We start from the raw sequence: 16,406 nt of genomic DNA, 5'->3' as shown, positions 1-16,406 counted from the left end.
TAGGCAGTATATTGTAGGGTTCTGGTTTTTAATCCATTCTGGAGTCCTTTTCTGTTTTATGGGTCTATTCATCCTGTTCACATCTAATTGCATGTTTCCCTCCATCTTATTTTCTCCCTGTTTACTCTTTTCTCTCTCTCTCTCTCTCCCTTCTTTTTAGCCTTTCCCTCTCACAGATGTTTTGTTTTTGATGACCACCTGCCCAAATTCACTCCTTTTTTGAGATTAAGGTTCAATTATAGCCACCCCCATCTTCACTTTATTTGCCACTTATTCTCCTCTTAATATGAAGTAATTTATCCATTATCTCTCCTTTTCTCTTCTCCCCATATGTTCCTTTTTCCCATCCCTTTTTTATATCAGCCCATCTTATTTTGCTTCCTTCCATCTTTCTTTGTATACTTTTTCATTGCTCTAGTAGTAATAAAGATGTACAGTATCTTACCTTTTTCAAACATCATAGATATCCTAATTTTTCATTATCACCATCCCAGATATGAATATACTCAATTCAGCCTTATTAAAACCCTTCAGTTTTTACTTTACATTTCATGTATTCTCTTTTTTCACTCTTCTGATTTTGTTTTATTATTTCTTGATGTCTCATGAAATTATTAACTTCTACTTGCCCAATTTTAATCTTTAAAGACTGACTTTCATTCATGATCTTTTGATTCCTCTTTTTGATTTTGTCTAGTTTGCTTTTCATGGCACTCTTTTCATTATTGGACTTCTTTTCTTCCAGCAAGTCAATTCTGGTTTTTATTGTTTATTATTTCATTTGATTTCTATGTCTCTCCATTTGGCCAGTTTTGCCTTTTAAGCTGTTATTTTCTTTTTGCATTACTTTCCCTTCTTTTCCCCACTTTTCTTATTTTTCTTCTGTCTTACTTAGTTCTTGAATTCCTTTTTGAGTTCCTTCAGAGTTTGCAACCACTTTCCCTTTTTCTTGTTGTTGAGAGTTTGTATGTGTTTTCTTGTTTCTCCACCCTCTTCTGTTGTTTCTGTTTTTTTTTTATTTTTCTCCATAGAAATTTTCCAGGATCAAGAGCTTTCTTTGCTGTTATTTACTCATTTTCCTGAGGACTGGGAAGTCATTTCTACCTTAGCTTCTGGCTCACGGGGCTTTGCCTTGGGGTGATCTTCCCTTCCCTGTCCGAGGCCAGGGAGTGAGTGTGCAGTATCATAGAGCTCTGATCCTCACCTTCAGGGCCTGGGGTTTCCAGAGGTCACTCTGCTGTGTTTTTGGGGGGAAGTAGCCTGCTGTTGCTGCCACCACTGCTGAGTGAGCTCAGTGCTGTTAAGCTTCAGATCTGCCAGGGCTTGGAGTTTCCAGGGGTAGGTCTACAGTGCTTTTTCTTTAGTGTAGCCTGCCTCCTAGAATTCAGGGGTTGCCTGTGTCCTGAATCTGTTTCTAGCATGGTGAGTTGGGGGTGGTTGACTTGTGCTTTTCCTTGTGCAGTTTTGCCCCCTCATAATGCGGAAACCCCCTTTCATGCCATGTTCAGTGGGAGAGCCCCTTTGCTCGTCCTGCTTTGACTTACGTCCTTTTGAGATAATATTTAAAGATCAGTTTGGAAGGATATTCAGAGTGGTTGATGTGTCTTCTTGCAAATAGAATTTGCTCATCAGATGTTCTTGTCATCTCTGGACTTTTGGTCAGAAAAGTCTGATATTTGTCTATTTCCTTAAATATTAACTTTTCCCCCCAGTAGATTATGGCCAATTTTTCTAGGAATGTGATTCTAGATTTGCCTTTAGGCATATCCTATTCTGTACCTTCTGGTCCTTTAATATAGAATCTACTAGGTCCTATGAAATCCTGGCTGTGGCTCCATGATTTGAATTTTTTTCTTTTTGGATGCTTGTAGTCCTTTTTCCTTGGATTGGGAGTTTTGGATTTTGGCTATAATCGTCTTTGGGTGTTTTATTTTGGGGTCTCTTTCTGGAGGTGATAGGTGGATTCTTTCCATTTCTATTTTTCCCCTCTTGTTCAAAGATATTAGGGTAGTGTTTTTTTCTTTTTCTTAACACCCAAAAAAGGTTTTATTAGGATATCTTGTTCAGAGCCAAGTCTGACATTTTTCTGAATAAAAGGAACCACCTCAACCACTATTTTTAATACTCAGTGGATTTGGAAATTAGCTTTTGCTGCAGGTTTGATGTTTCTTAATGAAATCCAACTAAAATTACAAGGCAAAACAGTATTTATATTTGAAACATACTGAGATAAAATCAGTTTGATAATAACTAACATTGTTTGAATCAAAAGCAGCTTTATACACTTCCTGAGCTACCAAAGGTTAAAACAAGTATAATGTCCATTCCCACACACATCTGTGATACATATTTTCTGAGCTCAAACTACAGTTCAAATAGCATTTTTCAGAACTTGATGTTACTGCAAAATGAATTTCCATATTTTAAAACATATTTAACCATGCAATTGAAGAGTATCAAATTAACCTTCCAAGTGGAAGTGATTGATGCCATATAATATGCTAAAAGGTTAATCTTTTTTATCCGAATTTTATTTATTTATATTTTTTTCTGATTTTCATTTTTTTGGTATTTATTCATTTAGGGTATTTTCCCATGGTTTTGTGATTCATGTTCTTTCCTTCCCCTCTCTTCTCCCCTCTCCCAGAACTGACAAGCATTTCCACTGGGTTTTATGTGTATCATTGTTGAAAACCTATTTCCGTATTATTAATATTTGCACTAGAGTGATCGTTTAGAGTCTACATCCCAATCATGTCCCCATCGAACCATGTGATCAAACAATGTTCTTCTGTGTTTCTGCTTCCACAGTTCTTTCTCTGGATGTGGATAGCGTTCTTTCTCATAAATCCCTCAGAATTGTTCTGGATCATTGCATTGCTGCTAGTAGAGAAGTCCATTAAATTCGATTCTGCCGCAGTTTATTAGTCTCTGTGTGCAATGTTCTTCTGGTTCTGCTCCTTTCACTCTGCATTAATTCCTGGAGATAGTTCCAGTTCGCATGAAATTCCTCCAGTTCATTATTCCTTTGAGCACAATAGTATTCCATCTCCAACATATACCACAGTTTGTTCAGCCATTCCCCAATCAATGGACACCCCCTCATTTTCCAATTTTTTACCACCACAAAGAGCGCAGCTATGAATATTTTTGTACACGTAGTTTTCCTTATTATCTCTTTGGGTTACAAACCCAGCAGTGGTATAACTGGGTCAAAGGGTAAGCAGTCTTTTAAAGCCCTTTGGGCATAATTCTAAATTGCCTTCTAGAATGGTCGGATTAATTCACAACTCCACCACCAATGTATTAATGCCCAAGTTTTGCCATATCCCTCCAACATTTATTATTTTCCTTTGCTGTCATATTAGCCAGTCTGCTAGGTGTGAAGTGGTAACTCAGAGTTGTTTTGATTTGCATTTCTCTATTCAGGAGGAATTTAGAACACTTTCATGTGCTTATTAAGATAGTTTTGATTTCTTCATCTGAAAACTGCTTATTTGTGTCCCTTGACCATTTGCCAACTGGGGAATGGCTTTTTTTTTTTTTTGGTAAATTTGACTTAGTTCCTTATATATTTGGGAAATTAAACAACTTTTGTTAGAGAGTTTTATTATAAAAGTGCTCTCCCAGTTTGTTGCTTTCCTTTTCGTTTTGGTTGCTTTTTTTTTTTAACAGGGTGGTTTTTTTCTGATGTTTTCTAATAATCTGGTGTCTAGGCTTTTTTTTTTCATTTTTAAAAAATTTATCTTTGTTTCCTGATGTCTTATGGTTTCATTAGCTACTGTTTGTCCAATTCTAACTTTGAGGGAGTTATTTTTTCCTTCAATTTTTGTGCTTCCTTTTCATTTGGCCAGTCCTAATTTTTAGAGTTGCTTTCTAAATTGTTTTTTGTTTAGGATTTTTGACTTGTTTCCATTTGGTCCTTTCTATTCTTAGGGAGTTGTTTTCTTCAAGGTAATTTTGTGCCTTACTTATCTTTTGACCTATTATTCCTTTTTTTAGGGAGTTGATTTCTTAAGTGAATTTTACTCAGCTGTTGAGTTTTTCTATCAGTTCTCTTATTGATTTTAAAATTTCTTTTCAAGTTCTTCCTGGGGTTCTTATAAGCTCTAACATCTTTTCACCCTTTCCTTTAAGGCTTCACATTTCCTCTTTTGTATTATTGTCCTTTTCTGAGTTCATAGTAAATGTTCAGAAAAGACTGCTAAAACCATAGCACAGGGTTAGGTTTCGTTTTGTTGGACAGCCTGACATTCTGTTGCTTAGAAGACCCACACATAATCACTATTTCATGTGACTAAATCATTTAAAATGCATTATTGTAATTATATATATTAAATCTTTTCCCTCCATCTATTTTCTATTTCTTTAGGCCATTGTTAGTCATTCCCCTTATTGACTGCTTCCTAAATTGAAAATATGGGGTTATCTGTTCCTTATTGATTTGGTGGAAGATTATTGCCAAGGAATTGGCAGCTGTGGCTAGTGTCATTTCTCCACTGCACAATAGCATCATCCATTCCAAGCACCGTTTTAAGTGCTTTTTTTTACTCTGGCAACTCGAGGCGTTGAAGAGAGAGAAGCAAGTTGTTTTTATATACATGGATTTTCTTTATGTGCTTATAGGTTACCAGGAAAACTGAGAGAGACAAAATACCTTGAAATCATTTTATTGTCTGTGTTTTGTCTAGGCCAAAGCAACTGCATGAAATCCCAGCCTTTTACTGCCCTGACAAGAATAAAGTGAATTTCATTCCTAAAAGTGGTTCTGCCTTCTGTCTCGTCAGCATCCTCAAGCCACTTCTTCCAACACAAGATCTTACGCTTAAGGGCTCAAGCCATGGCCTGACTGTCTCCACTGGCATGGCGCCCACCCTGCTGCAGCCTCTCGCCATGGCCTCCCTGGCCGCCAACCCAGAACAAGACCGGATTTCTCGAGGAACAAGTACCGTCCTCCCCCAGGCCTCTCTGCTTCAGCAGGCAGGACCGTTTGAGGAGGCTGAGGGATAGGCAGTGTGGCTCATCCCGGGCTCTGGGAACCGAAGAGAAACCCATTGGGATGATGGTGTGGATGAACATTCCAAGGCACGCCTCCTTACAGCAGCCGAGGTCGACAGCGGGAGATGGGCCTGAGCCGTCTGTGGCGGGGATGTCGGGAGCTCCCGGAGAGCGCTGGCCCTTGTCCCGCTGCCCATCTGGAAGCCCTCCAAAACTTTACATCCTGATTTTTTTTCTTTCTTTCTTTTTCTTTTTTTAAGCACTGGTTAAAAGAAAAAGGCTGTATCATTCATTACTTTTGGAGGACCATTTTATCACAATACTTTTTGTGTCCCAAGTTAGACTTTTTTTTAAAAGCAAACAGATCCCTGCAAACATAATTACCAAAGGGAGAAGTTACTTGATGCTGCAAGAACCATCTTTTATATAAAAATGACTATTTTATAATAATAACAAATGTTAATTTTCAGATGCATAGCAGACAATAGGATGTTCAGAAGACATTTCCCTGGCCACTTGTTTTTTGTTTCCTTTTCTAGATGTGTATGCTATTCTCAGCTGTTCTCCAGCTGCTGGGACCAAAGGGATTGTTGACATTTTCCAGCAATCTTAGTCTCTTGACTGTGTTCTTCTCCCAACCAACAACAGATAAATAAATGCATTGAACATTTGTATGTAAAAAAAAAAAGACACAAAGCAATATTAGTTCATTATGTGATGTTGTTTTTTGATGTCAGAAGTTTTGTGCTTTGGATAAACCATCCTTTTAAAAAGTGCTATTCCCTCTTCCACATTTAAGATTCCTGTATACCTTTATCTGCATGGTGAGAAAACTACACTCGGGATACAAGTGCTTTAATATGCTATCAGTGGAGTTTTGTTAGAAAATCAATGAGCCAAAAAGTAACTTAACCCCCATCTAGTTATCAGCCGTGTGTGAATCATGTGATCTTCCCCCTTGCGTGCGTGTGCACGCACACACACACACACACACACACACACACACACATTCATTTCTTCATTTCCCTCCTCTGTGTGTCGTAGCTCCAAGTGACCCTAATGTGGCTGTGCATGGAACTCTTCCCTTGCCTTTGTGAGCTTGCAGTGTTGTGGATTTATTCAGGGCCGCCGCAGTTGGCCGGGATTGTGCTGTGTCCACTGCAGTCCGTAGCCTGATCCCTTCTGCCTCCCCTCCCCGATGTTTGCCTTTTTTAAGCTAGTTGGCACTCGTTTGCTGATCCCAGTTGTCTTGAGGGTATGGTTAGGTTTCTATTTGGTTTGGTTTTTTACATGTGAGAGAAAAAATAGAAAAGAAATGAAAGAGGAGGAGGCTCTTCTCTCTTTGAGAGTTGACACAACTTTCAGCTTAGGTATTACGGCTGTATACAAAGTACCACAGATGTAACCAACAGCTGTAGGCATTTGATTATCAGATCAACTCTTAGAAAAACTGGAGGTAACATTAGTGTATCTGTTTCGGAGAGCTTCAGGGGTAGCTGTTGTCAAAGTAAATAATACTGGTAGAAGTATCCTTTTAAAAACTTCAGACAGTATCTTAATATGCAATATTTTTCTATCCCTACAAATGCTATAGTCAGAATCCATTACTAGCCACCTGAAGTGGACAGAACAACTTTTGATACTGTCAGCCATAGTTTTCTAAGCTCAGTTTTATCTCTTCTGGGAAAAACTGGTGGTAGGAATAAGCTTTCCAAACTTGTATTCATGTTCCTTTCAAACAATTGGTTCATTAAATAATTTTATAATGATGTGACTTAGCCATATGCAAACATTTGAAATAAATCTGTTACACATCATTTGGTAGGTACAGTGTACTCTGATGCCCTTTTTATCTAAGACTAATTCCAAGTATACTATATCTCCTTTTGCAGTTAGCTTTCAATTATTTAGGAGTTAATCATCTATTTGTTATCTTGATGCTCCATTTCTCTGCCATCTTATTTTTGTCTGAGGTCATTCATTGCACATTAGCTACTTTAAAAATAGTCAGTGATTTGAAGAGATGAAAAAAAAAATCAGTTGGTTTGGTTCCTTCATCAGTGCTTTTCTGGTGAAAGCTGAAATGAGTGTCTGAGAACACTAGGGTCTCTCATAGTTTATAAACTTTAATAATCCTTGCTATGTTTTTTCTTCCTCTTTCACACCTTCCATTAAAAATTATCATAGGTATTTCAGGTTGGTTACAAATTGAGTGCTTTGTGAACTAATTCATTCAACTCTTACCCAGATATATACCTATATCCAATATAGACGATACCTATGAATGTTCTACATAGCTAAATATGAAGCATTTCAAAATTACCCTTGAAGCAGGTATTTAAAAATTACTTTGTTTCTAGCTTGTCTGCCTTTCACCCTTCTGTCTCTTTTCACAGACATAAAATGAGGCTTAATCTTAAACTACATATAGCATTGCTACCACAGTAAAATACTCACATTGAGTGAGCCATTAAATAGAATAAAAATTCTAATGGATCATTTTCCCCAAATCTTAACTTGGAAAATGCTAACATTTTCTAAAATTATTCAACAGGCAATGTGTATGCAGGCGTGCGTGCGTGCGTGCGTGTGTGTGTGTGTGTGTGTGTGTGTGTGTAGGCAGAGGTGGTATTTAGGATGAGGAGGAACCTGAGAGATCATCTAGTTGAACTCCTTAATTTTACAGATGAGGAAACTGAGGCCAAAAGAGGTTAAATGACTTGTTTAGAGTCATAATTACATAGGAGGCTGAGCCAGGATTCAAATTCAGGCCAGCCAACTCAAAGTCTAACACTTTTAAAATAAATGGTATCCTTTACCACTGTTAAGGTGGAGGGTTAGGAGTGAGCTGTTGTTACTGCAGAGATTTCTCTTTAGATAATAAGGCTTTTCTTACTATCAATTTTCTTAAATAGTTTCATTATTATCTTTAAACCTCAATATGAGGTGGTTTGGTATAATGGAAAGAGAAAAAGATTTGGAGTCAGAAGAACTAGATCTGAATCTCACAACCATGGTGACACAAGGAAGTCAATGCCTCTTGATTAGTTTCTTCATCTGTAAATGATAGTGTTGGTTGCACTAGATGAAATCTTAAATACCTTCCAACTCAAAATCCTGTGAGTGTGTTCTTTAAAGTTCTCTTGAGTGCCAATTGCAATTGCTTGTTTTTCCCTTTGATAATATGGCTTAACACGAGCACTAAAATTGGCCTTACAATCCTATAGGTTCCTCAGTAGGATGTGTAAAAAAATTCTTACCTAAGCTTGAAAATCCTCTTGGACTTTTTAAATGCTGAGATGAAGACACCCATTTGTTTTACCTGTGGAATAAATGACTAGTGAAGCAGAAAAGCATTTTTTTTCCTTAGCATGTGGCTTTTGCTGGAAGGTGGTGATGTTCACAAATTGGTTTTGTTTTCTTTCTGTGTAAGACAAGGCTACTTTTCATTTCTTTTGTTAAATGAAACAAATAAAAGTGCCACCAACAGGGTTCATTTTATTATTCTGTGCTTTTAAGCAATTCCACAATAATTAAGATCTTGGTTATTTAATCTAGTTGTCATTGGCGCTGAATTTACCATTAATTTTGGGGGAAAACTGACTCAGCACTTTAAGGCTTAGACCTAGTTTGAAATCTGTTTTCTTCAGAGATGAGCAGAATAGTCAACAACAAAAGCAAGCTGGTGATGATAAAAGAGAATTTTGGGAGACATTGAGATCTTTAATTTATGATGAGGGTGTGCACTATAAGAAAACAAGGTAGTTTTCCTTTAAAAAATTGTTCTGTACATCAGTGTTAATGATGTTAAATATTACCATATGTATAAAAGGTGTTAAATGTATACATTGTACCTTAAGAATTGTTGGTGCCTCATGGAAAAAAGTAATTTACTTTTTATGTAAAGACAAGATATTTGTGCATCTTGGTGGAGTTAACAGATATTTTTCCCTCCCTGTTGTTAAAAAAATATTTCCATGAAAATTTGGACTATATTTTCATTCCAGAAATATCTGGTGTCTAATAATTCATTGTAAATGGTGTGATCTGCAATGAATTGATATAAAAAATGGATGCAATTGTAGAGTTGCAAGGTGATCTTTGCTGTTCTCCCCAATAGCCCCAAGCGCAAAAGTGAACTGGCTTCAAGAGCTCAAATGCAGATGAATATTGAAAGAAAATTGCTAAATGGTTAAAAGTTGGTTTTCCAAGAGCTGCCAGTTGTACCTTGAGGTGATTTTGCTTACAGGGTTATTCCATTCCACTCTGAAGAACCAGAGAGTCCTATCAGGAGGGCCCTGTCCTTGGAGCTATTTTTCCAATAAGAGTGATGGATTATGCTCCACTTTTGACCAGTAGTATGCATTTGCAAGACAGGGGGGAGGAGGGGGCAGTGATCCTTCTCATAGAATACAGCAGACCTTGCTAATGTCATGCTGTAACCAACCCTGCTAACTAGTCATAGATACCATGGAATATATAACTATGTTTTAGTAGTAGAGAAAGCTGGGCAATACTGAACCTGTTAAGTAATGAAAAAACTCTCCATAGCTACCAGCTACAAAAATATTAACAGAACTTTTCTTAAAAATTAAAAACGTAACAAAAAAGTTAAAATCAGATTTTTTAAAATCCTTTTTATATTAGTTAGAATTTAGTAGTGCCCATCTAATTTTGTTAATAAAGCTCTTCCATTGGTAATTTGAGTTACCAAGCTGAGATACTGTAGTGATTTTTCCTTTGTTTTCTTCCTTTTAAACCATTTATATTCCTCCCTTACCCTAAAGTTCTGTTGATAAGGAAGAACAAGTTCTGCAAAATGTAGGATTAGCCCTGATGTGATTTTCAGCATCTTAATCTTCTTTTCTGTCATTGTTACCTGGTTTGACAGTATTAAATGTGCAACAAACCTCCATTTGGAAGCAGCTGTGATCATTTCTCCTTCAGTTGATCTCTAGAAGCCTTCTCTGAAAATATCAGATGGTAGTTTTCATAGCAGTTCACTTCCAGCATGACAGAAAGTCTGAATTTTTTTTCTCTTGCCAAAATAAGTCATTTTTATCGGTGTTTTTAAAATCTTGATTTTTACCAGAAAGCTACATGAGATTTACAGTGTGTTGTTTACAATCTTTGTTGCTACATATGGTTCCTTTTTTCAAATGTGTGTCTTTGGGTATGCAGAAGAGTTTTGTTTGGAGCTGTTTTTTCTCTGTTTACTAAAATATGGATTTGAGAGGATGTCTGCAAGACATTTCTTCTTAGAAGAAGCTTTTAAACCTAGCCACACCCACCTGATTCACACCCCTTAAATAAATTCTCCAGAATGTCTCTTGTGTTCCATTGATTTTTTTTATTCCGTAACCCTTGTAAAGGTAAGTATGCAGTTTGCATCTCATCTAGGGTACAGAATATTGCTGATGTGCTGCAGCTTGTGAAGATGACTTGAGTTTTGTGAAGAGGATTGGATTTGGGTGGGGCAAAATGGTAGGTCTGAAATCTTAAAAATCTTAAACCTCATGCAGTCAAAAAATGTCAAAATGAAATAATTTTAAATGCTTTTAAAACTCAAGTGCTGTACAAATAAGAAGGGGTCATTGTTAATTCCTCTTTTCCCCTAAATGCTTTTAGTTTTTAGTTTAATGGAAAAGGTTCTCTGCTGAAAACATTTCAGGTTGTAAAATGTATTTATTTAAAAGTTTGTTGAAATTCAAGAATAAGAATTTTCTCAGGACCACATCTTAGACATAAATTTTTTTATTTAGTGTTATCTATTGGATGGAAAGTGCCAGGTGGCACACACCCTGCCCTGTTTGCTTCTCCCTTTCCTTTGATTAGGCTGACTTTGATGGTTAGGGAAGATCTAGAGACAGAAAGTAAAATAATTTGGGGGGGAAGAGACACATGACTGATGGCCTAAAATACATAGATCAGTTCTGGGAATTTTATATTTGAAATGAAAAAGTCACTGTTCTTATAGATATTTTACAGAAGAGCTTTCTTTGACTTTGAGAATATCTCCAAACATGCTATCAGGATTCTGATACATTTTTTTAAGCCCGGTTTTTCTTTAGAGAAAAAAGATTTTATGAAAATATTCCTTGTTTAATCACATTAATTCCTTCATGAGCCAATTTCAGTTTGGAGAAGATAAATTTACCTATTTTTCAGAATGTTGGCTTAGTCACTGCCTGCTAGGGCTTCCCAGTTATTTGCCCTTTGGCTATCCTGTTTACATCTTTAGTTAGAGGAAAGGGACCTTAGGCTGTCCTCAGAGACAAGTTGGTGTCTGTTCTGTTTGTCCTTTGTCTCTTCTCAGTGAAGAGTTTAATTCTGGCTCTGCCTTACCCAGTCCATTTACCACTTTAATCCCCAAACTGTCTTATTAAAAACTGCCTTTTCCCAGGCTTTTGAACTCTTAATGCCTGTAAAGTTCACGAACTTCCTTGCAGTTTTATTTCTTCGATGTTCTAAAGCTGATCGATAGATTTCCCCCCACAGAGGAAATGTAAGTCGGCCACCTGTAGGGAGGCTTCTTCTAAGCTGGCAGTAAGTAGAACCTGGCAGAGTACCTGTAAATCAGGCCAGGTTGCCCCTGAGAAAGCCCTGGCTTTGCACACTCCTCAACATCTTTTTCCAGATGGTGTCCCTTTAGGGCTTCCCCAAAACACATGATGTTTGATTATCCAGTGTTATCAAGATTGGAAACAGACTCGTGGATGATCATTGGAAAGCAAGTCACGGTGAAGCAGCCTCATTTCCCATTCTTGAGGCACACCTTCCACTGAGACATGAAAGAATCAGTCGTACAAGCAGAGTACCAACAGCCCCATTTTTATTTTCATTATCCGTCATTTGTCCTGTCTGTCACCCCTTCCAGAGCGCCATCTTCTGCCTCGGCACACGCGGGGCCTGAGGACTGCAGAATCAGCTGCTGATGCGCACGCTGGGATGTGCCGCTAGAGGTTCACTTCCCAAAATTATTTCATAACTAAAATTCTAGAAAGATTTCAGAAAGTACAAAGTCACATGAATCCTGATGCTCAGACGTCGATCGCCCTCACCCCCTTCGTGGGTTTGCGTGCGGCCTCTCTGCTCATTGGGCTTGTTTATCCCACAAATCCATTCTCTGGAAGAGAAACGTGGAGGAATGGTTTTTTGGTTGTTTCCCCCCAATCGATCCATATAAAAGTGGTGTTTTTTTCCTCAGAAAACTTTAAAGGTTACACTGAACTTCCTCGGTGAATCGAGGGTCCGGAGCGAGGTTTTTAAAGCGGGTCTCCCCGCTGGCTGGGCAGGTCCCGTTTCGTCGGCTTCACCTCATAGCATGAGTATTTCTCACATTTCATTGTCATCTACTTGGGAGTCACTAAGTGCTGGCCGGCCTTCCACGTGCCTGTCTTAGAAATAGCCAGGAAGAAAGCGTCTCCCTTCGCTTTAAGTACAGAAGGAAGTTTCCCAAGAAGTTGACGCCGTGCTTTTTCTTTGGGTCTTTCCTGCCTTCTTGGCCATGGGAGGTGGCCGGTGCTCCTCGCTCCGAGGGGACTAGAGTTTTCCTGGGTGTGTGTGGGAGGAAGACTACATGGAAGAGAAAATGCAACTGTGTGATGCTCACATGGAACATGCCTTAAAGTGGGTTGACGCAGCCGCCGATTTGAGCACCTGCAGCAGAGTTGGAGAGCACCAAAGATGAACCGTTGCTGCAGGAGCTGATCCTGGGTCGCTTCCCAGGATGGGGTAGCCCCCCCGCCCCACTCAGGAAGTGGGAACGGAATGAAGGCGAGTCCTGGAGGAGCCTTTCATGAAGGCTGCCAAGACATTCTCCAGGCACCTCTGTGCCCCGCTAACTCCTGTCCAACACCTGGCTGAGTTCGCTGGGATGGCTCGGCCTCAGCCTTCCTCGGGGGCGCACACGGCCATAGGGCGGGGAGGACACGGGCTTGGGAGCCTGAAAGGGCTGGGTTAAAAAAATGGATCAAAGAATGCGGCCGGAAAAAAAGGACAAGGGCGGCTGGCAGGGAAGTGGCGCCCTGCCCAGGTACCATCTTGGGCTGTGACGGGCGCCTCTCAGGGGGAGGGGTCTTAGCTGGGAGGGGGGGCAGGCGCTCCTTTTCTATGCAATCCTTTCAGACTGAGTTCATGAAGCCTTTAATCTAGTTTTAGAACAAACGGTCCATGGGGTGGCAGTGGGAGCTCCTGTGCCCCCCGACACCGCCAGGCCCGCCCCCTCCCCTCTCCCCAGAGCTCTCCTTGGCCCACAGAGGCTTCGCTACCCGCCTGGGCATCCTTCCAAGTCACTCCGCCATGCCCCCCCCTCCCCCCCGCCGCATGGTCTGAATCGTGGTCCGAGGCCTCCCCGCCAAGGCCGGGTGTTACAAGATCGGCTACCTCAGGGCTGGCGGCGCCATCGGGACCGTCTGGGCATCGGGCCGCTCGCTCAGGCATTGAGGAGTTCATCATCCGAGTGTCCGATGGCATCCGGGTTCGAGAGGGGATCCAGGTCCGCAAAGAGGCTAAACCAAGCTGACATGTCTTGATTAGTCCCGCCTGCTGGGGCTGGAAAGAAGAAGAGGGCCATTAGAGACGCCCAGCACCATCGAGAACCATCTTCCCCACAAACACCAAGGAAGCGATTCCTTTCATTTAAAGAACGTGCAGATGCGACCAATGGTCAACGCCAAACGGCGATTCTTCCCTTTTCTTTTTCTCTCTCCCCAGACCGGGGCAGGAGGGGAGGAGGCAGGGCCCGGGAGCAGCTGGGGGGAGGAACAAGGAAGGGCTCTCCTAAGACAATGGGCAGCCTGGAGCCCGGGAGGGGAGGGAGGAGGAGAAGGTCTGGGCCAGCTGCTGGGGGATCCCTGGGCCGACCTCAGAGCCCAGGAAGGAGGGGACAGACACCAGCCGGGGGAGCCTCCTTGGAGGCCTGGCCCAGAGAGGATGGCAGGGAGAGGGACAAAGACAACGGCCCGAATGAGGCCAAATGTGAAAAGCACCAGCGGACTAAGAAATGATAAAGATGGGTTTAAAAATCACGGGCACAAAATCCCTCCTGGGAGGTAGAAAATATGGAGGGAGCTCAGGCCTGGATGACTCCCCATGGCAAAGGCTCTTGAGGAAGACTAAGATGAAGATGGAGGTCATGGGCTTCCCAGCTGCATCGCCCTGGGCCAGGCACCGATACATAGTACTGATTCTAAGACGGAAGGTAAGAGTTTAAAAAAAATATTCTATGTTTACAGGTGTATTTTTAATAGAAGTGTGTGGTGTGAGAAACTAATGTGTAATTCTCAAGTTATTAGTAGTCCAATAAGCTTGTAAAGCTGGTCGCCCCCTCCGTCTCCCTCGGCCTGTTGGTTGGGGGGCGGCTGGGCCTGGCCTCTCCCTGTATGTCCTGACAAGCTACTGCGCTTCCTGTTCCTGTCCTTAATTTCTGGCTTTACACCTTTGCCTCCAACTCTTGATCATCTCTTTAAAATGTTCATTGGAAGGAAAGGCTGATTGTGTCAAATAAGCCTCTTGTCGATTCCTCCACGCTGTGGAGGCTCTCGGCCTGGGAGACGGCCCCGCCCCCGCTTAAAGAGGGTTTTCTGGGTCTTTTAAAGAGGGCGTGCCTGCCTATTTCCAGGTCCCCTTAAACTTCCACACCCCGCACTTATCAAATCAGAAGATGGTTTAAGATGCCCAAAAGCAAGTCAGAGACTCTCCTCGGAGGCTGGCACGGCGTCATGTGGGCCATAAAGAGACGACCCTCCCACGCCGCGCACTCCTCAGCTCCGGCTTGCTCTGTGTAGCGACTACATTTGCCCCCAACACAGCGTGCTTCATTTTCTCACCAGAGAAACATCCTGCCCTAATCAAGCCTGCTGTGATTCGTCCTTGGGGAGGTGATCCCTATTCTGCCATTTTTGAAGCTCTGAAAGCCTGACCTGTGCTGAAAACGGGGGTTTTGCTTCATTTATGGGGGTGCCTCTGGCCAGAGCAGCTGCCCCGATCCAGGCACAACCCAGCACATCGCCCCGCATTAGCATTCACCCCAGGAAGAAACGGTCCTTTTAGTTCCCGCCATCTCTCCTTGCTTCAGCAAAGCGTTCTCCCGATGAAGTGGGGGCGACTAGCCCCCCGGCACTCCTGAAAATCTCTCCCTGAGCTCCATTAGTTCTTTTTGTGGGAACAGTAGACTTACAAATCGCCGATTTCTTTGGTTTACTCTGTAAAGGCACTGGACGGTTGTCAGAGTCTGTGAGAGAAGGAGAATGTCCCGACTCCCCCAGGGAGGTCCAGCCTTAAAGAAAAATGAAGGAATGGTGAGACACACAAAAATGACATCACAGAAAAAAGGCAACAAAACACTCCACATCCTCTAGGTTTGGGGTTTTGCCCCTAGAAAATATTCCTGGAGGTCCCTGTGTGGGAACTTGGATGTTAATATCACATTTAGGAAATCGTGTCCCTTCTGCCCTCGCTCTGCCACAGCTTAACATACTTGTCAAGAGAGGACAGAAATAATCCACTCAGTGAATGGTCGGCCCTTGGGAATTCAGGTTGCTGACGGGAGAATGAGGCAGCCACCACCCAGCATGGGCCCCTGCCCAGGAGGACGGCATCCTAGAAAGTCGCGGACGTGACCTGACGTGAGCAGGGCTCAAACCTGGGTGCCAGGCTTGGGGGGGGGGGGGGGTGACCAGGGTCTACACAAACTCACTGGCAGACCCAGCAATGGAAGCTTTGCGCTGCTCGGCCTGGAGGTGTCTCCGGATTGATTCTCACATTATAGAGGTTTGCTCAGAGAAACAAGACACGAGGGTGCCTGTGACACTCACTGCTGAAAGTCCCCGCAGCATGGCGGTCCAGGTCAAAGAGCTGTGAAGGGAGGAAGCGGGACGACTCGGCCAGAGCCTCTGCTCCCAGGGCAGCGTCTGGGGCGGCCAGCCCTGAGCTCGGGCTCAGGAGGTTGTTCAGAAATGAGAATTCCTTCTCAAAGTCCTCTCCTTCCAAAGAATCTATAAGGAGATCTTTGGCAGCTGTTGGGGGAAAGAAAACATCACCGAAGTAAAATGGAGCTCAGAATGGCTCAGCCTCCTTCATCCGCCGCTGCTCTGGCAGCTTCTCGGGGGAGCCCAAGCACACGCAGTCACTAGATGGGAGTGCGATAAGCGCCTTACACTCACCTGCCTAAGCGGATGAACGTATGAGAAACGGGGTGCAAGCAGGGGAACAGCTAAGTTTCTCTTGGGGGATTAGCCCCTCTGGCACCTTCCTCCCTGCCAGGTGAGGTACAAAGGGTCTCCAATTGCTTTTTCAATGGTGGGGAGTTGATAGGGAAAAGAGGTCGATTTTTGTCCAAAAGAGAAGCCGCATCTACTGACAGTGAAATGAGGAAGATGGAGGAGGAGGGCATGAAGCTTCCCCAG

General features: G+C 42.1%; 2 protein-coding genes across 9 annotated transcripts in view; one reads left to right on the top strand and one right to left on the bottom strand.

Annotated features, from left to right (window-relative positions):
• FAM117B (family with sequence similarity 117 member B) overlaps positions 1–10,326 on the top strand; it is a 119,561-nt gene extending 109,235 nt beyond the window's left edge. For all 4 annotated transcript variants that reach the window (XM_016425180.2, XM_056807360.1, XM_016425179.2 and 1 more), the window contains exon 8: positions 4,692–10,326. In XM_016425180.2, the coding sequence (XP_016280666.2) occupies positions 4,692–5,010 (319 nt within the window). In that variant the 3' untranslated portion in view covers positions 5,011–10,326. The remainder of the gene's footprint in view (positions 1–4,691) is intronic.
• Positions 1–16,406, bottom strand: part of ICA1L (islet cell autoantigen 1 like) — a 77,754-nt gene that overhangs the window by 10,718 nt on the left and 50,630 nt on the right. For 2 of the 5 annotated variants that reach the window (XM_056807366.1, XM_056807361.1), the window contains exons 11-13: positions 15,816–16,016; positions 15,179–15,277; positions 10,338–13,551 (exon numbers count right to left, since the gene is read on the bottom strand). In XM_056807366.1, the coding sequence (XP_056663344.1) occupies positions 13,433–13,551; positions 15,179–15,277; positions 15,816–16,016 (419 nt within the window). In that variant the 3' untranslated portion in view covers positions 10,338–13,432. Of the gene's footprint in view, positions 1–10,337; positions 13,552–15,178; positions 15,278–15,815; positions 16,017–16,406 lie in introns of those variants that run through there. The other 3 variants (XM_056807362.1, XM_056807363.1, XM_056807364.1) reach the window with 3 other exon arrangements.

This window comes from Monodelphis domestica, chromosome 8 (genome assembly GCF_027887165.1).
Source record: "Monodelphis domestica isolate mMonDom1 chromosome 8, mMonDom1.pri, whole genome shotgun sequence".
Classification (NCBI taxonomy): Eukaryota; Metazoa; Chordata; class Mammalia; order Didelphimorphia; family Didelphidae; genus Monodelphis; species Monodelphis domestica.
Note: the sequence above shows the minus strand (reverse complement) of the source record. Positions and strands in the feature narration are given on the sequence as shown.